Source organism: Xiphias gladius, chromosome 23 (genome assembly GCF_016859285.1).
Source record: "Xiphias gladius isolate SHS-SW01 ecotype Sanya breed wild chromosome 23, ASM1685928v1, whole genome shotgun sequence".
Classification (NCBI taxonomy): domain Eukaryota; kingdom Metazoa; phylum Chordata; class Actinopteri; order Istiophoriformes; family Xiphiidae; genus Xiphias; species Xiphias gladius.
Genome location: NC_053422.1, coordinates 29,971,615 through 29,994,932, shown reverse-complemented (window position 1 = coordinate 29,994,932; position 23,318 = coordinate 29,971,615). Strand labels below are relative to the sequence as shown.

Sequence of the window (23,318 nt, the reverse complement as noted above, 5' to 3'; positions counted from 1 at the left end):
TGAGGATTATAATGTTCAGTTTTTATTGAATCTATTCAAAAGAGGTGTTGATTTATTAAAAACTGAACACAAAGCCACATCGTCATTGCTCTGCAGGATTTGCATAATGTTCAGTTTTTTTTATGCTTTGACCAGCACTCCTAGTCATCTTGTGAAACAGCTGAAAACGTAATGTCTTCTGTGGCTCTGGAGGAGCTTTGTCAAGTCTGAGAAAAAAATAACCTTGTATTTGGTGCATAGTGATAATCAGGGATCTCATTGTGGAGAAGTTTGAAAAACAGGGTCACTTATCAGGCAGGGAGGCTCAAACTAAAGAGGCCATAAAGTTGCATTAGGGGAAACCCAATTGATCCAGTGTTTTTGGAGCTTGACTCATACTATAAAAGTGAGCGATTTCTCAGCCTTCACTGCACACATTTTGACCATTCTTTTTAAAATCTTTCTCTCAATTCTCCCAACTTTGTAGAAATGCAATACTAAATCACTGTAGTGCCGCTTTAATATTTTTGTTGATTATAACTGTTTATTGCAGTATTAGTCTTAATGCAGATAGAGAAAAATATAATGTATTGTAGGTCTATTGTATCAGAGTATTTTTTATGAAAAATCAAAGTGGGGTTAATAATTTTTAAAATTGTTTAAACATTTGTATTGAATAAACCTAATTGGCATATTTTGAAGTTTAAATTATAAAACAAATATGTAATATTAAAAACGGTTGAATAAATGAGTGGCTTGAGCTGCACTGCCTTTTTATCTGAATGTTTTGTTCTCATTTAGGTGACGTTTGTTCTGAAGCTTTTTAGACACCTGCAACTAGACAAGCTTTCATGCACATGATGATTTTGCCAGTTCAAGTGACTGTTGCGAGGAAATACATACTTAAACCTGGTATTGACAAGACAACAGTGGGAAATGGTGTAATATGTGTAAATGTATGCATAAACTGAGTGAAGTTTAATGCTGAGGGTTCAGCAGGCTGAATCTTTGAATCTCTTCATCAGTTTGCATCTGTCTTTTTGTCAGTTTTTCATGGGCCTTGACATATAGAACTTTCACAATTCCATCTCATAAGTACTGATGTTAGCTCATCTGCTAATGTGTGTTGAGAGCGATTCATGAAAAAATTTTATAAATCATCCTGTTCCCTCTTCCATTTATTGATGTCCTCGTCTTTGCTTTGATCCTCATCTCATCATTTGTCCTCCCAGCGTTTTGCATCTTCAGTTTTGTCAGAGTTCCAAGCGTTGGGCCTGTCCACTGCTATCAGCTTCACTCCTGCAACACAAAGAGGAATGAGTCAATTAAAACATTCAAACTGAAAATTGTGAGATTGACTGCAGGTTAGTGTGATCTCAGTTCAGACAGCTCCTGGTTATAACACCTATTAGTTTTGAAGGAATTCAGAAATCTTCACATCCCACACAATGTGATTAGGACAAGGTCACACATTGTGTTGCAGTTATTGCCAAGGAGCTTATCAAGCTATTCAGTATTGATAGTATAACTTCATACACAACACCATAATTGTCCACTATATGAGTATTGATTACAGTTCGCGTCTACAGTGAAACTGAAAAAAAGTGTATTATATTGTATACACAATTGTGTATATAATGGATACTGTTTGCATGGACTCAGATGGCTGAAGGTTTGGAGGCTGTTTTTTTAATACAAAGTAGTTGATATCATGGTTGGAATCTACACGGAACATATAGCAAATACACAATCATTCAACATGTGAAACTTCAACCAAAGAACATTTCAGAAAGGAAATCTATAGAAAATATCAACAAATAATCAAAAATTCATACACACACAGATAAGTTTTTTTATTATTTTGCATCCCGTCTACCCTAACATTGGATGAACAACATAATAGAAACGTCTGTCAGTATAATGAAATACAGTTAAACAGCAACACAAACATCCTCCAAGATGACTATGAAATTGAATCAATGCCTCTTTAAAACAGATTAAACACAAACTGAACATTCTAACCTTCATCAAGAAAAATCTACTACAGGACTGTTGGAATAGACTGACTTAGTTTTAATACTAGATTTACCTAGTACTGAGTACCAGAGAACCAAGTCTTGTCTCAGGTTGGATCTATAAAATCTCTGGTGGGAGTCTTTGACCTAGAGGAAAAAGCATATACCAGTCCCTAGCTGCATTAATTAGGCTTATGTATGGAAGTGAAGCAGTTATCAGAATTTCTCTCCTTCACAGATGAAGGGTGTTGGAGGGTTGTATGGGCATTCAGAGGCAATGCACTGGATGTTGTTCTCACACCTTCAAGCTCACAGGCCAGGTACATCAGCACTTGGTTGTGACGCCAAGTATTGTATACCTTCCTTGTGTTAGACTGGTGTTTTTGCTGACCAGTATACTGTATGTTTGAGGGTTGTTGGACTTGCATATAAGGGACATTTTGGATCCTATCCAAATCAGATTTTTAGGTTGTTTGGAGGACATATGGTGTCCTCCAAATTGTCATCAATGTATTCTCTAGTTGGGGGAAGCCGGACCCCACTCTTAAGAACTCCTCCTCCTATGACCCAGTGTTTAATGATGAGGTCGATTGCCATGGTGAAGGCCAGAGGAGAGATTGTACATCCTGCCATAATGCCTATTTCCAGATGCTGACAAGTGGTGGTGTATTCTTTCACTGAATTGCAGAGCTGGAGATCCAGCAAATAGGATTTGTCATGTTGTGTGATACATTTTGGGACCTGGAAGGAGTTGAAGGCTGTCCAGAGCATCTCATGTGTTAAACCAAAGGCATTGGCCAAGTCCAAGAACACCACATGAAGGTCTTTGCTTTCCCTCTTGACGGTTTGTATTTGGTGACAAATGATTTTTGCGTGTTCCAGACATCCTGAGAACCCTCGTATCCCAGCCTTGTGTTGATGAAATTTTCACTCAAGTATGCTGTCATTCTTTGAGCCAGATAATGTTTGAGGAGAGAAAGAAATACAGGCTGCTGATTTGCTTCTGCAGTAGGCTTCATACAAAGTATGATGTCTCTACACAGAATACACAACCTATTAAATAACTTAGCTGATTACTATTCCACCATTTCCACCTGTCAATTACTTACATCATACAGTACACATAATGGCTGTAACTGCACCGCATTTACAGTAATTCACATGAAAATAAATTTTTCCCACCAAAAACACCAGTTGACACCTCTTTTCTTTCCTTTAACATATACGATAATTTACCTGCAATACCACATTGTCAGATTATACCTGCTATAGTCAATGCTGAACACTCCTGCACTGTGCTTCAGTTGACAATATTCTGTTTGGGTTTACCTGATGTGTGTGGCTTCACAGCATCACTTTATGTAGACATGACAAGCCTGAACGTACTTGTACTGTATCTCACATCACAGAGTTATCATATAGCTGACTGATCCACCCCCTCCCTTAGATGACTGGAGACAAATATAAGTGGCAGGTCCATGGTTCACCTCATAGGATCTTATATCTGGATTTACAGTGTAATCGGTTCAAGGATAAGCGGAACCAGATAGGTTCAGATTTTTTTGCTGAGATTTTGAGTTGTGTACCACTCAAACCCTGCCACCCCAATAACATGGAGATGAATGTCATTTCATTTGGGTGGATGCAGAAATCTCAGACACAGATGTCTCAAAGCTTGGAAAAATAAAACCCAAAACTATCTGCATGAGAAAATGTCATTTTTTAATGTGGGTTAAGCGATCATTTAAACAAGATAATCTAATTAGGTGATTCATACATTTTGCTTTTAGTCTGAAAAATATTTAAATGAAAACAGGTCAAAGTATTTTTATTTATGTTTGTGTATCAGATTTTATGTACTGTACATTCATCATCTAACACCGTTTATCATCAGTGTAGCCCACTAAACGCTGTGAGCTGCAAAGTAAAGCTGTATGTGGGAATGCAAGTGAATCACCTCTCGAAGCATTATTGGATAGCAGGCGGCTTAACTTTACGCAAATGAAGAAAAACTGAGCTCCACGGTGATTTCACATAATGATGGAGTCTTTACCAGATGTTTAATAAGAACATTAGAATTTATTTTTTTGGATCTGAAATCTTTATGGCCATTTTTTCTTTCCATATGGGTTGCCTATTTACACCATGACTGGTATAAAACAAGCTACTTGCTAGATGTGACAGAGGTGGTGTTGAACAATTTGCTCATTTCCAATGGGGCTTGACCCTTAAAGTGTGTTCAGACTGAAGGCAAAGCAAATTTTAAAAGCTGTGTGATTGCAAATAAAGCCAATGGAAAGACGTGAGAGCCCCAAAATTCTCTTCTAACGGCACAAATTAAGGCAAAAACATCTGTGTGAAGTGCAATTCTTTGAATTTGAGCATAAAATTTATACTTATCCAATGGCTTTATGGCTCCACATCGTGACGTATGTTGAGCAGAAAAAAGCAGAGATGTATGTAGGAAAATCACAGAAAGTTACTGGCAAGTGTTAATATGTGTATGTTGCTTTTAGCTAACATCTGTGCAGTCAGTACTTATAAAAATGGACTGCAAAAACAATTCAACAGTCAAATTAGTGGGACTATGGTGTTCAGTCTGAGCACACCTTTGGAACTTAAAGGTTCACAGTTAATTTTGAATTAGTATCAGGAAACAAGACGCTAACTAATATTTCTTAAAGTTATATACAACATAGTAACAAAATCATAAGATTAACATCAAAACATTCAGTGTACGAAGTGTTGCTTTATGTAAACACTGTCAACTCTAACTTATTTATTTATTGAAAAAATAATACTTAAAGTGTTAGATAAGTTCAAATGTCAGAAAGAATTTTCCATTCTGTTTTAAAAATACAGTCTACAAATATTTGTCATCGTCATTGTATTCACCATCATCATCACTAGATGCCAGTTCCATCCAAGTAGGGGCATAATGAAAGCAAAAACATTATTAGCCATGTTTTTATGTAAACCTTGATTGCATTCGGGTGTTTACATAATGTGGCTTTTTTGCTTATCATTTGTTACTGTAGTGAACTTTATTGTTCTCCACACAAATGGATCTTGCACTTTAATCCTTATTTGTTCAACCCAATACAACAGATGAGTTGAGCCTAAGGCTGGTTGTGTGATCATGCAGTGATGCACCCTGCTGATGCAAGAAGAGAAGATTCTGGTAACAGTAGTCTCAAAACATCACACATCTTCTGGCATCCTCCCAACCTGTCAACAAAATAAAAGCACTTTAAAATAAAGAACACAATTACTCTGGGCAAACAGGCCACACTGAGATATTTCATTTCAGTGCGTTTGAAGGTTCAATATGAAACAGAATCAACAAATGAAAATCGAAATCATGATTTGTAATATAATTATGTACAGAATGTCTATATAACCTATATATGCATGTCACACAGAAGATAAGCATGGCTTTGTGGCCCTTCAGTCAAACTATCCCATCACATCACAACAAACACTCTACACAAACATCAACTTCCAAACCAGTAGAGTCAGCTGCCACTTATCCTGCCTGGTGGACTCCGGGGAATTCAGTATTAGGGTCAGTTTGAATTACTCATAACTACCTGCTTAACAGCATATTATTCATGAGCTACACTTTCAGAAGAATCAAACCTGAATAAATCCATAACCAAACTTCTTTGGCCTACAGCAGACTCTTCAAATCAATTGCAGTGAACAGGATACTGTCACTGTACCTCCATGTTGCAGGGTGGTGATTTACTCTCAGGCTTTGCACTAAGAGAGTTCTACAGAGGACTATTACTGACAGCACTTCTCTATCTTAGCAGAGTTAGTAAGCCACATGTTAGAGTAATGGTTAAATGTTAGCTGCCTTATAAACAGTGCATTCTGGAGTACCCCGGTATGTGTTTGCACATGTAAACATCATGTTCTGGTTTTGAGAAAACTGAATATGCTATCTGGTACTCCGACAGAAACTAGGATACTGTGACATAAAAACACTTACCCACATTGATAAAAGAGCCTGCAGAGAAACTGAAGGTGCAGAATTTAAAGGTGTTTACTAGGCAGGGGGGGGTGCAATGAAAATATGCTATCCTGGTGCATTATGGGAACTGCAGGCTCTTGTGCTTGTGTTTTTGGAGCTTGACATTGATTTTTTAAATTAGAATACTGTGCAAAAGTTTAAGGAACTTCAAATGTTTAGATTTCTTCTCCATCACCAGTCCCATCAGGGAGGCGTCTGATCAGTCCCAGATTCATTTTGCAGCAGGACGAGTCCAAACATACATCGAGGGTAATAAAGAACTATTATCAGAGACAAGATGAACAAGGAGTCCTGTAGCAGATGGTCTGGCCCCCCCAGAGCCCTGATCTTAAAATCATAGAGTCAGTCTGGGATTACATGAAGAGACACAAGACACTGAGACAGCCTAAATCCACAGAAGAACTGTGGGAAGTTCTCCAAGATGCTGTAACAACCTATCTGCCAAGAACCTTAAAAACTGTGTGACCTAGGAGAACTGGTGCTGTTTTAAAGGCAAAGGGGGGGGGTCACAGCAGATACTGATTTGATTCATGGCATTATTTTAAAAGAACGCTCACTTTACTTGAAATGCCTAAAACTTTTAAACAGCTATATGTAAGTTAAGCTGATAGTTGAATTTTATATTACTTTAAACATTTCTTCTCCACTACACTTATTTGACAGCTGGAGTTATGAGTTACTTTGCACATTCAAACAAAACATGCCTTGTATGATTGATTTTTATGGAATAAACTGGCCAACAGTATATAAAGTAGTTCAAATTAACACCACGTCAACAAGATAAACATTAAAATGCTGGGTACCACTTTTTCATAAGGCATAACAGGACATAACTAGTAACAAAATGCTTATTAAATAGTTTATTAAGGTTTTAAAAATGAATGTTTGGCCATTAATAAGGACACCTTTTGGGTTGCCAGGCAGTAAAAAATCCATTTGGCTGTAACCTACCTGTTAAGCAACCATTATGCATAATTAGTACTTTGAATTTTGTTACCTGGGGGAAACAGACTGTCGGAGACAACGTGGGGGGAGTTTGGACATTGGGGGGGGACTGACCGACCACTGCTCAGTGTAGCATGAACAGAGATGTAGAGTTGGTAGTTAGAGCTGAGCAGCCATGAGAATCTACTGTCAGACTCTGTGTGTCTCTGTTGAAAGACAGGGAGTCTGCTGAAGCTTTAACCGTCACTAGAAGAACCTTAAGTGTCTCCTTCAGAGAGTCAGTGTGTGGGTACCTGTGCTGTAGCTGAGCAGCTCTACTACAAGAGGCTCTCCAGTGTGTGTGTCTGTTGGGGAGTGACAGTACATAGCCGTAGCCCCGCTGTTTTCCCACTATTTATACTTTGTGCGGCAGCAGCTACCACAGTCAGGTGGCTCAATGTACGAAATAGACCTCAGAGTGTTGCCTATTACAGTACGTCACAGTTAGGGAGGGGCCACAGAATTTGTATGAACTGAATTTTCAAGGCGAGATATACAATGGGAAGTCTGAGACTTTTGGATCCCACTGTATAAGAGAACTTTGAACAGAGAAAGGAGTTTCTACACACAATATGTGTGTTTTTGGAAAAATCCCCTATATTAACATGTGTCAACTAGAAACTATCCCCTAAAAAAACATGCCCATAAGTAGTCTGTGCAGCAGTGTATTAAAAACCACAGTTATATTTTATTGTTGGGCAATCTCTAGTGGCTGTAACAATAATTACAGGAGCAAAGGAGGAAGTCAGGTGACGTTGTATATAGAGCGACAAAGTCCACATTAGGAGGAGGTTGGGGTGGATGGGTGGGTTGACAAAACACAGGACTTTCACACAGGAGACCGCTGTTTGGTTCCCATCTGAAACCAACAGTCAACGTTGATTCCTTTATCCATATTTTAACTCAAATCACAATCTTTTCCTGAACCTAACCAAGTAGTTTTTTGTGCCTAAACCTATACAAACTGCTACTGATTCATAATGTTAACCACATGTTTATTATTTCTACCATTACAACAAAGGTCTAGTACGCCTGGTACACTGCTATGAGTTGTATCTGAGGGTAGGGACAAGTGACCTATGTGGTCATTCAGGTTGGAGAAATTGTTGGCCAACAATCAAGGTTCGATTACTAACCAGGCAAAACAGACAACTACCCCGGGGCTTGTGACCCCCAGGGGTCCCAGAAGCCCCAGATTTACTGCGTATCAAATTCTTTTTAAATTTTCACAATATCAGCTATGTCAGGTCCTCCATCCTCCATCTTGTGGCCTTGCCTTGTAGAGGCACTCTGTGTCTAGTTTCAATACCTGAACAGTTTTAGTTTATATTTGCGATAAAGTTGTATTTTTGATCAAATTGCTTAAATTTTTTGTTTAAAGTTATGAACAGACAGAAAACCTCAGTTAAGGTTGTGTTATTCCATCATAGGAGAACTGTAAGGCTGCAACCAACAATTCATTTTATTATCAACACATTTGACAGTTTTTTTTTTAGTTATGAGTTGGCTAGAAGTTGACTGAATAAAATGGAGAAAATGCTCAACATTATTCCCTGAAGTCCAGGTTAACATATTCAGACTTGGCTTTGCTGTCTGACCAACAGTCACAAACCCAAAGATGTTGGTTTTACTGTCAGAGATAACTAGGGGAAACCAGCAAATATCCACCTTTGTGAATATTGTGAAAATTGTGGGAGATTAATTTGGCCATCCTAAAAATAATGTATGAGATTATATGTACAGATTTACTTTGGACTTCCTCTCTAAGTACATATATTTCGTCCACCACTGCTACTACTTCAATGTGAGCAGTAGCAACTGCAGATTAAACTCTTAGTGTTGACATGATTGGTAGATTGCTGAAATAAAAACATTTACAACCGTTCAGCTCACAGATTTGCCATGTATTTGTGTGAAATACAAAGAAAACCTTTTTTTTTCTCTAGTCAGGTTCCACTTCTGATGTTTCTCCTGCTGTTTGTGCAATCTCAGGCCTCAGTATGGTGGTGCAAAATCACAATGAAGCAAAAAATATCTTTTTTCCTTCTGACTGCTCACACAGACTCAGTGGCTCTGAGAAAAAGAAAAAAGCATTTCATTCTTGCCAGACCCCCCCACCCATCTACCCCAATCGCACACTCACACACACACCCCTCCCCTCTGTCTTTCCACCAGCTGCTGCTGTCTGACAGGCTGATGATGACTGTGTTTTTTCCCCTCCTTGTTTCAAAGTATGTTGGAGCAGATGGCCTGGAGAGGCAGAGTGGGGGAATGTTGGAGAGACTGCCTGGGAATGTGCCAAGTGTGTGTGTGTGTGTGTGTGTGTGTGTGTGTGTGTGTGTGTGTGTGTGTGTGTGTGTGTGTGTGTGTGTGTGTGTGTGTGTGTGTGTGTGTGTGTGGTTTCAGTTCGCGTGCCTTCTTGCTGCCCTCTGCCCTTCATGGCGCCAGCTCCACTTCCCCTCCACTCTAAACATCTGGTGTCTGGGACTTTTGAGAACACACACACACACACACACACACACACACACACACACACACACACACCCCGGCATGTACACAGGGAGAAAGAGCCAGCTAGCAGGGAAAAAGCCCTCAGCTAGTATACATCTAAAGAGCAACATGACTGCATTAGTGTGAAGCTGGATGTCAGCGCTGTACACTGTGACTATGCCTCATAAGTGAAAAACCTTTCATCCAAGCTTACTAGCTTTGAAATATATTTATTTCACAACCATAAGGGTGCTGAATGTGTTTAGTTGACCTGTTGGTTTGTGCTCCTGTATGGTGTAGTCAAAAATATTTAATATATGTAGTGCATTTCTGTGTATATTCATTCTGGAAGTTTGAATGCTCATTTTCCACAGCATTAGTTCTATCCATAGGTTTGCACAGCTATATTTGTTAGGACATTGCATTGGCTTCCATTTATTGTGGACAGCCTTAACCTAACCAATCCATTCACACCTTACCCCTAACGTTAAGCAGGACCTCAGAAATTATGTTTTGTCTCATTAGGACCGGGCTTTGGTCTCAATTAGGACTACTGGTCCCAACAAAGTCGCCGTTTATACCGGAAAAGGTCCCAAAGAGGTGACAAAAATGCATACACACACACACAACCAGGCCCCCCTACATGGAGAAGCAGCCCCTCCCTATGTCACTCACCACTTTTTCTTGAAATAAACAAGTACAAAGGTAGAAAGTGAAATGTAGATGGAACAAAGTGGTACACACTAATTTCTACTGAACAATGGAAGTTATTGGCAGGCGATGCATCCTTCATATGAATCAGTTATCAGTTCTATCAGGACCTCTTTCATCAAATTGTACTACCACAATAACAAAGCAGTGTGTTCAAAGGAGCATGGGGGTGAGGTAGGAAGACCAAATAACACAGACAGCATACAATATACATTCACTGCAACATCACCACCAAGTGTGAAGTGTAACTTTGAATCAGCACCTCAGAGAATCAGTGTTTTGGATTGCATCAAACTGGACAGGATTTTGTGCTGTTGTGTGCAAAACCGGTAAAAACCTGCTTGTCTTTTTTCATGCATGCATTTTTGAAGTGGAATACAGAATACTTTAGATTTTCATCACATTCTGCACTAAGTTATGTCTTCAGTTCAGTATGTTTCCTACAGCAGAGTCAGTAAGAGCCAGTGACTTACCAGAGGGTAGCACTAAACAGGGACTATTTGAATGTCTTGTAAAAATGATTACAACAAGCAAAATCTGTTTGTGTTTATATGGGCATGTGACTATTGTCTTAAGACAAACTTTAAAAACTGAGAACCTATCTTTAAGAAGCTCTGGAACCTGTAAGAGGAACCAAAAACTACATGTTTTCACTTTGTTCATTTTTAAGTGTATACTTTTATCATGAACAACAACATCCTGCGGATGTTTCACATTAAAAGCCTAAAAGGAGAAGATTATTTCCGTATAAACTGCTGGAAGTCTTTTAATGTGATACATCATTTGAGGAAGTGCTGACTTTCACCTACAGTAGCTTAAAATCATACAAAAGGATGGCAAAGTAGAAATGATTGGAATTAATTAGTGGGTAAAAACAGTATTTGTGTTAAAAAAAAAAAGACTGTGTTGTCAGGAGAGCAGTGAGGATAACATGGCTGTGTTGTTGTACTGACTGAACTGGTGCTGTGGACATTATACATTACACCAAATTCATCAAGACAGGTAAACATGGAGAACGTGTAGTGTTTATGTTAACAGCAAATTAAAAGGCTAATTTGCTGATCTACTGAAATATGATCATATATAATTATAAAGCAAGGGAAATTAGAAATAAAGGCCTGGTTCCTTTTTTTTTCTCTGTGTAGCTGCCACTATTGGAAGATGTAATTATGCCTCACCTTCCTCTTCTTGCTTCTGCCCTCAGCCTGCAGGGTCCTGGTACACTGTTCCACACACTGAGAGAAGCTCAGACTGCTGTGGTCTGAACTGTAGTCCAGCTCAGCCAACTGAGCCAGAGACAGGATGTAGTTGCAGGCAATACGTAATATAGCCAGCTTCGATAGCTTCTGCCCATAGGAGTAACATGGCACCTGGACAAAGAAGGAAATGGAGGGAGATGAAGAAGTTCTTTATATGTTTAATTGGCAAACTCTCAATTAACTGGGATGGAAACAAAGAGAAGGAAAATGGAGTTCAACCATACCCCCACAGCCTTTAAAGGTGAAAAATGAATTATTCTACAAAGCCTCCTGGTTACTTAAATTCTTAGAAGATTGTTGAAGTTCTGACAAATATATATATATATATATATATATATATATATATATATATATATATATATATATATATATATATAGCGCTATATAAGTGCAGTCCATTTAGCATTACACCATTTCCAAATATTTCCTCTTATAATTTAAAGCTTTATTAGATGGCTTTTTCAAAGTAAAATGAGAACTTTTAATATTTATCCGTGTTGGTGTTGGCCGAAGCAGGATGCCATAGATGCTCTGCACAACAAAGCATGTAGGTGTGTCATAAAGCCAATGGGCTTTTTTTTACAGCAGACGTTTTGACATGTTACAGCAGGAAAAGCACAGGTGAAATCAATACCATTAATAACAGCCGTGTTCCATTAAAATTAGCCAGTTTCAGTGCTCTGCTGTTGTGCATTCTGTTCACTGCCATGACTCACTGGCAAACTTAATAGAACAGAGCCATTGTTAATGTCATTTGTTCCACCTGTGCTTTTTCTGCTTTTCAAAGGTCTGCCATGAAAAAGGTCTTTAAACTGAACTTAATACACTGTGTACTGTGTGAGCTCTGTACTCTGATCTATGTTGTACTGAAGAGTATACTATCACAAAATCACAAAATTATAAAGGAAGTGCAAGAAAGGTTGTCTGATAAAATCAAAATTGTAGCAAACCATAGTTATGATTTCTGGCCTCCGGTCCAAGGTGCAACTATTGTGCCACGTTATTAAAATAAATCAAGTAAAGATATTATATTGCACTGAGGTCCAAGAGGAATGACATTTTGTTTTCCTGTATGTTGACATCCGCATGTGTGAAAAAGACAATAAAACTGAACATGAACTTGAAAAAACACAGCCATGGGCTTGTGGAGAGATTTTGTTCAATTTCCTGCAGTCCAGAACAGTATTTTCCATCTACTCTTGAAATCCATATTTACTCTGTCTGACTCTCTGCTCTCTGTATCATCATCCTCCGTCTCTGCATCTTCTTTTTCCCTCTCTCATTCTAACATCACTCTCTGACATTAAAAGTTAAAAGTTCAACGAAAAGTAAATTGTAATAAATGGGTTAAGTTCAACATATATTGAATTGGTTTATAATGTTTAGTCTACTTGAATAATAATGTCACGCTAGTAACAATGTAAATACGGGTTGCAGTATTATCACATTACATTGTCATCAGATCAGTTTCTCATTATTTTGTTATTGTTTTCTTTAACTAATAATTTAAATAATAAGCAGCTTATTAACAGCCGCAATCATAACTGACTTCAAAAAGTAATCTAACTAACACTGTCTGATCTTTGGAAAATGACTCTGACTCTGCTGGTTTCTATGGAAGCTGAATACTCATTAACTTTGATCTTCATATCTGCCCCAGTCTTCAGCTAAACTAAATAAAGGAGTTATATTATACCCATATATTGACGTTATGTGGGCTACATAGACAGTTGTAAGACCTTCTGGGGAAGAACTGGTCTGATTAGAAGAGACAACATACATCCCAATTTGGATGCTGCAGCCCTCATCTCATCTCATCATCTAGCAATCTGATAGAGTTTACTACATAGCCAAGGCCGTGACATCCCAGAGTTGAGACCAGGAGGCAGAGCTGCAGTCCTACGTGCTTCTCTGCAGTTTCCTTAGAGCTTTCAACCCCCCAAAACTTCCTAAACCCCCAAGAGACTGGGTCTGGAACCCCCCCCCCACCAAAATTAAATAAATCAAAAATCAACAAAAGAGGCATAAATCATGAAAAACTAATAAAAATTAATACAACTACTATAAAAGAACCAAAACACAGGACAATTAAATGCAGACTATTAAATATTAGATCGCTCTCATCTAAATCCCTATCATCCCTATTACGATTTGATAACTGATCATCCCTTGATTTATTCTGTATTACTGAAACCTGGTTGCAGCAAGAACAATATGTTAGTCTGAATGAATCAACACTCCCACTCACATTGATTCTCACATTCCTAGAAGCGCAGGCCGAGGAGGGGTTGCCATGATTTTCCACTCCATTTATTAATCATCCGTAGACCTAAACTTTGTTATGACTCATTTGAAAAACTTACTTAGTCCTTCACACCAAAGCTGGAAAAAGGAAAAAACCAGTTCTACTATTTCCTGTATATTGTCCACTTACCCCCTTCTCAGAACTTTTATCTGAATTCTCAGACTTTTTAGTAGTCTTTGACTAATAGTCTTAGCTCTGCATTTAATTCGTAATTAGACTCAAATGGCCTTTTTCAAAATGTAAGTGAAGCCACTCACTGTTTTAATCACACCCTCAATCTTGTTGTGGCATATGGCATAGAAATTGAACTTTAATAATATTTCCCCAGAACCCTCTTTTGTCTGAAATTTTTTTAGTAATGCTTGAGTTCACAGTAATGAACTAAACAGCATTTGGGAAAAAATTCCATTGTAGTAGGTGTCTATCTAACAAAGCTGTAACCAAATTTACAGAATGAATTCCTTTGTTATTTACTCTACTACCAAGTGTCAATACAATGGAGAGCAGCTATCTCAACTTTACTCCCACACAAGTTGATGATCTTGTTGATAATGCTGCGGCCTCACTGTGTACGACACTCGACACTGTTGCCCCTTTGAAAAAGGTGGTGAATCAGAGGAGGCTAGCTCCTCGGTAAAATTCACAAATGCCTGCTTTAAAGCAGACATCATAAAAGGAAGTGGAAAGGCACCCATCAAGACGAATTTTAGATTAGGCTGGAAAGATAATTTAATAACATATAAAAATGCCCTCCGCAATGCCAGAACCTCCTATCATTCATCATTTCTAGAAGAAAATGAGAACAACCCTAGGCTTCTTTTCAGCACTGTCGCAAGGCTGACGGAGTCATAGCTCCATTGACCCATCTATTCCATTAACTCTCAGTAGTAACAACTTCATGAACTTCTTTACAGATACATCTCTTACTATTAGAGAAAAAAATGAACCTCTAGTTAAAAAGCCTACTCTTGATCCAGATTATTTAGCCAATTATAGATTTATATCAAATCTCCCCTTATTTTTAAAATCCTTGAAAACACTGTTGCAAACCAATTGTTTGATTATTTGCATAGGAATGGTATGATTGAAGATTTTCAGTCAGAATGCAGAGATCATCATAGCACAGAAACAGCACTTGTGAATGTTACCAACAATCTTCTCATGGCCTCAGACAATGGACTCATCTCTATACTTGTCTTGCTAGATCCTAGTGCTGCATTTGACACCACTGAAAACAAGATTTTATTACAGAGACTGGAACATGTCATTGGGACTAAAGGGACTGCACTAGACTAATTTAAATCATACTTATCAGATAGATTCCAGTTTGATCATGTTGAGAAGTCAGTCAGGGAGTTCCATGGGGTTCTGTACTAGGACCAATACCTTTCAGCATATATATGCTTCCTTTAGTCAACATTATCAGGAAGCACCAAATAAATATCTATTGCTATGCAGATGACACCCAACTGCATTTATCTATGAAGCCAGATGAAACTAATCAGGTAGTCAAGCTTAAGGCATGTCTTAAGGACTAAAGGCCTGGATGACCTGTAAATTTTTACTTCTAAATTCAGAATAAACTGAAGTTATTGTATTTCGCCCTAACACCTCAGAAAAACATCATCTAATCATATGATTATTTGGGATTGCATTACCTTCGCCTCCAGTTCTACTGTAAGGAACCTTGGAAGTCATTTCTGACCAGGACATGTCCTCTGCCTCAAATAAAACAAGTCTCTAGGATAGCCTTGCACAATTTTGTGAAAATTACAAACATCCTGTCTAAAAAACATGCAGAAAAACTAGTCCACGCATTTGTTACCTCTAGACTGGACCAATGTAATTCCTTATTATCAGGATGTCCCAATAACGCTGTAACAACCCTCCAGTTGATCCAAAATGCTGCAACAGGAGTACTTACAGGAACTAGAAAATAGATCATATTTCTGCCATATTAGCTTCTCTGCATTGGCTCCCTGTAAAATCCAGAATAGAATTCAAAATCCCTCTGCTTATGTACAAAGCCCTTAATGACCAAGCATCATCATTTTCAAAGAACTCATAAAACCCTGTTATCCCAACAGAACACTCCACTCTCAAAATACAGGTTTACTTGTGGTTCTTAGAATTTCCAAGAGTAGAAGGGGAGGCAGAGCTTTCAGCTATCATCTCCACTCCTGTTGAACCAGTTCCTAGCTTGGGTTCAGGAGGCAGACACTCTCCGTACATTTAAGGCTTAAATCTTTCCTCTTTGGTAAAGCTTATAGTTAAGGCTGGCTCAGGTGAGCCCTGAAACATCCCTTACTTATTCTGCTATAGGCCAAGGCTGCTGGTGGACTGAGTTCTTCTTCTCTCTTCTTCTCTCTCTGTCTGTCTCTCTTTCATCCAAACTTCACCCAACTTGGTACAAACCATGTTTGGATGACCCCAAACACTGTCAACATTTGATTTGGTATATGTTGTATCATTTTCGTTCCATGACTGATTATCAAACTTGTGTGGGTGTGGTCAAATCTATTCAACCTAGTTTAAATCTTAAATGCTTCTTCCAGTTGGAACCAAATTTGTCTAAATTGTACAGACTGGGACCATGAATAAGACTGCAGAGTTTCATGCAGTTTAGGGTCTAGGGGGTGATACAGAAAAAAAAACGAAAATTGCATAATATAGCTAGCAATGGCTAGAAACATGGTTCCACTTTTACAATGTAAAGCATGACTTGTTGATATCTCTTATAGTTAATGAGATATTCATTTTTTAATGAGGAGTGCATAAACTTACCTATATCTCTGGTAAAACTGTAAGACTACAGAATTGAAACTTGACAGACGGCTGGCCACTGGTGAAACATTGCTGAAATAGCAACATCATGTGGCCAGTTATTGATGTTTTATTTGACTAATATTGTTATACCTATACTTTTCTTCTTATATGTTCATGTCCCTTGCTTTGACTACAATAATGTCCTTTTTTACGCATCAATCGGCGGTAGCAACAGCAGTGGATGATGCAATCACACACACATTGTAGTTATTATTTTATTTTCTGTCATATGTTTTTTGGTGCTCTACTAATCCTACATGCTTGCAACTCGAAACATCGTTCCAAAGCTAAAATGTTTAGCATGTTTAGGAGATAGGTGCTATGACTTTTGGTGATGATATCTTTAATTGTGGGTTTTATATTAATATTTTTATGATTTTTAAAATGCATGGGATGCTATGGGAGAATAGACTCATCTTTCTTCGAACCTACTTAACTTTAAAAGCTTTCTGCTCTGAAATTCATGCAGCCACAGACTCCATTCAAGTTTTTAAATACTCACAAGACTTCGATCTTTCAATGTTGTACTGTGCATCTGCTAAACAGTACTTTAGTTTAGGAGCGTTTTACCTCCAAACTTAAGGGTTTTACAGCTTTTTGGAGATTTCATCAGTGTGTCATGTGACCGTCTAAAGTGTGGAGCAGTGATTTTTAAAGACCAGAAAAAAATTTCTATACTGCCCTTGAGTGCACAGATTTATCTTAATAAGTATGTTGCTGTGTTATGTGAAATGTCATTGTGTTTCATGAAATATCGCATTTTGTGAAAAGTTGTGTTTTGTGAAATGTTGTGCTCTGTGAAATGTTGTGTTTTGTGGAATGTCATTGTGTTTTGTGAAAAGTTGTGTTTTGTAACAATTTGTTCTGTGAAATGTTGTTTTCTCAGAAATGTTGTGTTGTGTGAAATTTCATCTTTTTCAAAAAGCTAATGTTTTGTAAAATGTCATATTTTGTGAAAAGTGGTTTGTGAAATGTTTTTTGTAAAATGTCATATTTTGTGAAAAGTTGTGTATTTGTGAAATGTCATTTTTTCTGAAATGTTATGTTTTGTGTAGAGTTGCATTTTGCGATGTGTTGCGTTTTGCGAGATGTCGTGTTCTGTGAAATGTCGTGTTCTCAGAAATGTGTTTGGTGAAAAGTCATTGTGTTTTGTAAAATGTTGTTTTGTGAAATTTTGTGTGTTGTGAAATATTGTGCTCTGTGAAATGTTCTGTTTTGTGAAATGTCATTGTGTTTTGTGAAATGTGCTCTCAGAAATGTTGTTGTGTGAAATGTTGTGTTTTGTGAAATGTTATGTGAAATCTCATGTTCTCAGAAATGGCACTGTTTTGTGAAATGTGCTTTTCGAAATGTGTTCTCAAAAGGTTGTGTTTTGTGAAATGTCATCTTCTCAAAAATGTCATGTTTTGTGGAATGTTGTGTTTTCAGAAATGTCATTGTGTTGTGAAATGTGTTTTTTGTGAAATGTTTTTTCTTCTGAAATGTGTTTTGTGAAATGCCCTTGTGTTTTGTAAAATGTGTTTTGTGAAATGTCGTTTTTTGGAAATGTGTTTTGTGAACTGTATTTTGTGAAATGTCATTGTGCTTTGTGAGATGTTATTTTGTTAACTATTGGTGTGTCTCGAGAAATGTCATTGTGTTTTGTGAAATGTTGTGTTTCGTGAAATTTGTTTTGTGAAAAAATTGTTTTGTGAAATGTCGTGTTTTGTGTAATATCATGTTTTGTGAAATGCCATTGTGTTTTCTGAGATGTTGCATTTTGTGAAATGTTTTTTATGAAATTTCTTTTGTGAAATGTGTTTTGTCAAATGCCAATTGTTTTGTGAGATGTTGTGTTTTGTGAAATATTGTTCTGTTTTGTGAAATGTTATTGTGTTTTCTGAAATGTCATGTTTTGTGAAATGCCATGTTATGTGAAATGCTGTGTTATGTGAAATGTCATCTTTTTCAAAAATCTAACGTTTTGTGAAATGTGTTTTCTAAAATATCGAGTTTTGTGAAAGGTGTTATGTGAAATGGTGTGCTTTCTGAAATGTTGTGTTTTGTGAAATGTCATTGTGTTTTATGACATGCTGTGTTTTGGGAAATGTGTTTTGTGAAATGTTTTTTGTGTTTTCACCCTCAGGGCCACCACAGTTATGGGATAGGGACACTCAAAATGTTGTTACTTAGGCTACAAAAGATTACTTTAATTCACAAAAACATGTAGTCTGTGGTAAAAGCTACAGCAGTGACTGTAAGTCACTTTGGACAAATATCTGCCAAATAAATAAAATGCAATAGATAAAATAACTACATTTATTTTTGTCTAATTCAATAAATGAAGTACCTGACAAATCATGGTTCTTCATCACATTGATTCAAACAGTCCTGCTCATTTATCAACAATATTGCCTACAATGGCCTAAAAAGTCCAGACATATTAAAAGTATAAAGTATAAAGAGTGTCGCAAAATCTCTGACAACTGACAAGTTTCATATGATATACTGTATACATGTCTGTGAATACTTTGTACCGTATACTGTATATATACTGTATGGTCACTGAATGTGGCCATCCTGATGTTGGCCTGTTACGGGAATATTATACAGTGCTTGAAAAGAGAAAATATGCATCACTATAGTTACAGACTGCAGATTAAACATGATGAGAATAAAACAACATTTTTCTATAATTAAGATGTGTCCATTGATTGAGATCATAGTATAACGGAAGTGAAACAGACATCTTCTACATATTTCCTCCAGTATAGACACAGCATGTGCACATGTATTGTCACAGACATATAAGAACACCTTTTATGTGAATCTGTGCAGTGTTTATGTGTACAGTATGTGTTTGAGCTTGTACACACTTTGTGTGTTTTCACTGTGGACTGAGTCTGACCTGCTTCCTCAGGGCCTCAAACGCAGCACTGATGGTGTGGACACGGGTCCTCTCCCTAGCATTGGCTAGAAGCCTCCTGGTCTGCTGTATGGCTTTGACCTCTGGAAGACGCCCAGGTCCATCAGCAATCACCCCAACCCGCTTCCTAGGAGACTCCTGAGAGCAGAAGACCAGAGACTCAGATTACAAAACTGATTAATTACAGGGTAAGTCATTACCAAGTGTTTGTGGGTTCTTGTTTTTTTCGCTGAACTAAACAACAGCACACTGTAAGAGCAGAGTTTTTCAACAACATTAATCAGGTCATTATTTTAATCAAACCCTGGTTAACACTTCACCATAATCCGTTTTTGGATCATGTGGACTGAACTACAGTAAATGATGAGGAAATGCTCATTCTAATTTGTTTTATTATCATTTATTTGTTATATATTATTATATAAATACATTTATTAAATTAATTGTTAGGAGCAAAAATTATGAGAGCAATGCAAGCACATCCTTTTGAAACCAGTAATTCTCATGTTAGTCCTATTTACAGCCTTTGTTACACCTATGAAGACCTTTTTTCTCAAACCTGCTTAGTGCCTCACAGCTCTTTCCCCTGTTTTGTTAGAAATGTGTTACCTCACTGGGCTGGCAAATATTTTTTTGAAGAAAATAAAATCTTTGGACTCAGTAGTAGGGGAATAACTGGTTTAGCCAGATTTTTTGTGAGTTCTTAATGGAAACCAGGAAACAAGGAGGCACACTGTTCAATGTTAGAGTGATCCCAGTTCACTGGAACCAGGATTTATACATGAATGCAGATGCTATATTGGTTTTCAATCATGTTGGGTGCTAGATGTTTTTAATAGGTCACCAGTATCAGACAATCACCATGAAAGCCCATTTATTCTTGGGCATCTACTGATAAGAGTGATTGAACTCTCTTTGTATTTCTATTACAGAATGAAACACTAGTATTGAGGATGGGCAGATCCCTACCACAGTAACTAACATGTTGAAACTCAAAAGCTATTAATTTGGTATCAATGCCACATAGTATTGATGACTAATTGTTTATGAGTATGAACCATCCCTAATTAGCACGCACATTTGATAAATTGGCTTGAAAAGAGGTAGGCTGTACTTTATTACCGCTGCACAGCAACAACGAATTTCAAACTAACAATTATATTCATTACTGATTCATCTACTGATTATTTTTTGAATGAATCCATTAATCCATTTAGTTTATAAAATGTGAGCAAACAGGTAAATCTTTTAGCAGGTTTCTCTTTTTCGTACCACTCCACATATTCACCTTAGGTGACTGGACCTGGGGCTCCACATGTTCGTGACACTGAGAGGTCTGGGAAGTTCTGGGGACAGGCAGAGCTGCAGCTTGACCTGACAGAGAGGGCTCCATGGAGAAGGCCTGGTGGTTGGGTGAGTGGCTGTGGCTGCTGCTGACTGATGTTGACAGAGGGAAAGTGGAGCGAAGACCCAGTTTGAGTCTGTTGGACAGAGGCTGGGAGATAGCTGTGGGCCAGTGGGAGATCTCCGGATTAGAGAATGGAGAGGCAGGTAACTGGGACAGTTTGGAAGTGATAGCTGGCACGTTAATACCAATTCTCATGTCTATGGCACCAGTCTGAGCTGGAGCCATGTTACCCTCTGGTAGTCCTGACAGGATCCCTGCAGTACTAGCTTTCGCCTCCTGTGCAATCAGCAGCTGTCTCTGCAGTGGAGCCAGCCTGCGGACATTACTTGTCTCCGTCTGACTGTCATCTACTGAGTCCACATCAGACATGTCCACTGGGTAGGTTTTCATCCTCTCAGGCTCAGGTCCGCTGAAAAGCCTTTTAGGCTCACGAGACTTCCTCTTGAACTTCTTGTTCGTGCCTGGCACAGAGATCAGTACTGGGTCTTTGTTAAGGGATCTATTCCACTTATTACTCAGTGGATGAGGATTCTTCATTTTCCAACGATTAGTGTAACTAAACAGTTTAAGTGAAATGAACTTCAACAATAAATCTAATTTCAACTGCAAAATGGAAGTGAAACAGAACTACTTATATCAACTGTGAGGTCTAAAAAAATGTTTCAATTCCAAAAAGTTTCCCTCACTATATAAGACTGAGTGTCATCTTTCTAAAGGTTCACCTGCCGGAAGAATTACTGGAAGCATTACAGTAAAAAAGTCAAAGGGGACTTTTGTGTTTTAGGCACAACTTTTGGTCCCAGTCTATGTCAAACTTTCTAGTTTATAATGTACACACACTTAACTGGTATGAATTTTGTTCTATAATACACTCTAAATCCTGCAAAGACCGTACCTTCCTGCCAGGCCTTCAGCTGCCAACTGTGTAACACAAACTGTTCAATTGCACTGACAGAAGCTGCACAGCCATGTGTTACTTTAACTTTACCAGCAGGTTTTCTGTGGCTCCACTCTGTCTGCATAGCAGCATCCTGAATAATCCACATTAGTACACAGAACTTTGTAACATCTGCTATTCCCCATATGTCGTCCCACTGGATCGAGACTTGCAGAAAGCTTTTCCTCAGCTGTAAAGGTTTCTTTCTGTGTGAGCAGTCCAGGCCTGTGCCTCAGAATCAGGGTTACAGTGGAGCTGTCTGAGCCTGGCTCCAGTCAGTCTGCATAGCAGCACTGTGAATAACCCACACTGATACACACACTGAGCACAGACAGGCTGCAGTGGAACTGCAGCTGCTGCACAAAATAATGGGAACAGCACATGAACAGGATGGCAACTCTTCAGGTCCAAAATCACACTTCCAAATGCAGTCCCATTGAGCAGTCATGTTACACAGAAAAGCTCTGACAGTCACTTTTTTACACAAGCTTTCAAGTCAAGTGCAGGGATAGAATCTTATTCGATTACTTACAGAAAACCAAAAAAGACTTGATCATAGGGAACAGTCATGAGTGTCAACATATTCCAAACAGACAAACTTCAGCTGACCACATAGAGTAACAATGGTGCGTTTCTAAACTCCAACAAACCTCTGTGAAAAACAGTCACAGCACCAGCTCAGGGTTCGGGTGACAGGGTTAAAGGGAGAACTGGCGCTGGCCTCGACTATTCCATGATCATAATGTCCACTACATGTTGCTTTGGTACATCACTTAGTGAAGCTCAGGGGCCGCCTTGGAGAAAGCTCTGGTATAGCGTTGCAACTTCAAGATCTGCAGCGGGAGATCTGGCGCTCAGTGAGTTGGCTCCACGGGACACGGTGGCTACAGTAAGTCACTTGTTATCCAGATATGAGTAATAGTTCACCAGTCCACCAGCTGTATCTTCTGTGTTAACACCGGTTGATCCTCCAGGTCTGCTCCGCTTCTGTCTCTCTGCTTGTCTGGAAAGTTCACAGAGGTGCCGTTAGAGGACGAAGCAGCTCAAGCAGAGGGGGCTCGCTCCAGTCTGACTCTGCTGGCGTCTGACTGGCTGGAGCTGCAAACACACTCACATACACACAAACAAGATTATCCTCTTCTCGAAGTTACAAAAACCACTCAGCAGCGCCACTTGCTGGCGTATAACAGGAACCCAAACGACGCAACAAAATTCCATCCTAATGAGTGCAGACTCTGGTAATATCTCTATTCTCATATTCGCTGGACCTGAGCGCAGCCTTTGATACAGTCATCATCTTACTTATCAAACAGACTATTCAAAGTTACTGTTGACAAGTTTACTCCTCCAACTGCTGTCAAGTCATATAGGGTCCACCAGGGCTCAGTCCATGGCCCTATTTTGTTCAGTTCTTATCTGTTGCCCCTTGGCCATGTTACTTGCCATTTCAACTCCGTATACTA

The 23,318-nt window shown here is 38.5% G+C and overlaps 1 protein-coding gene across 2 annotated transcripts; it reads right to left on the bottom strand.

Moving 5' to 3' along the window:
• Positions 1–29: 29 nt before the first annotated feature.
• atoh8 (atonal bHLH transcription factor 8) lies at positions 30–22,948 on the bottom strand. Of its 2 annotated transcripts, none has more exons than XM_040119801.1 (4): positions 20,799–22,948; positions 19,493–19,648; positions 11,394–11,585; positions 30–1,278 (listed from the first exon to the last, which is right to left on the bottom strand). In XM_040119801.1, the coding sequence occupies exons 1-4, from the start codon at positions 21,453–21,455 to the stop codon at positions 1,273–1,275; spliced, it is 1,011 nt and encodes a 336-aa protein (XP_039975735.1). In that variant the 5' UTR covers positions 21,456–22,948; the 3' UTR covers positions 30–1,272. The 2 variants fall into 2 exon arrangements, with proteins under 2 accessions (XP_039975735.1, XP_039975734.1); XM_040119800.1 differs by lacking the exon at positions 30–1,278 and adding an exon at positions 1,789–5,222.
• Between the last annotated feature and the right edge of the window lie 370 nt (positions 22,949–23,318).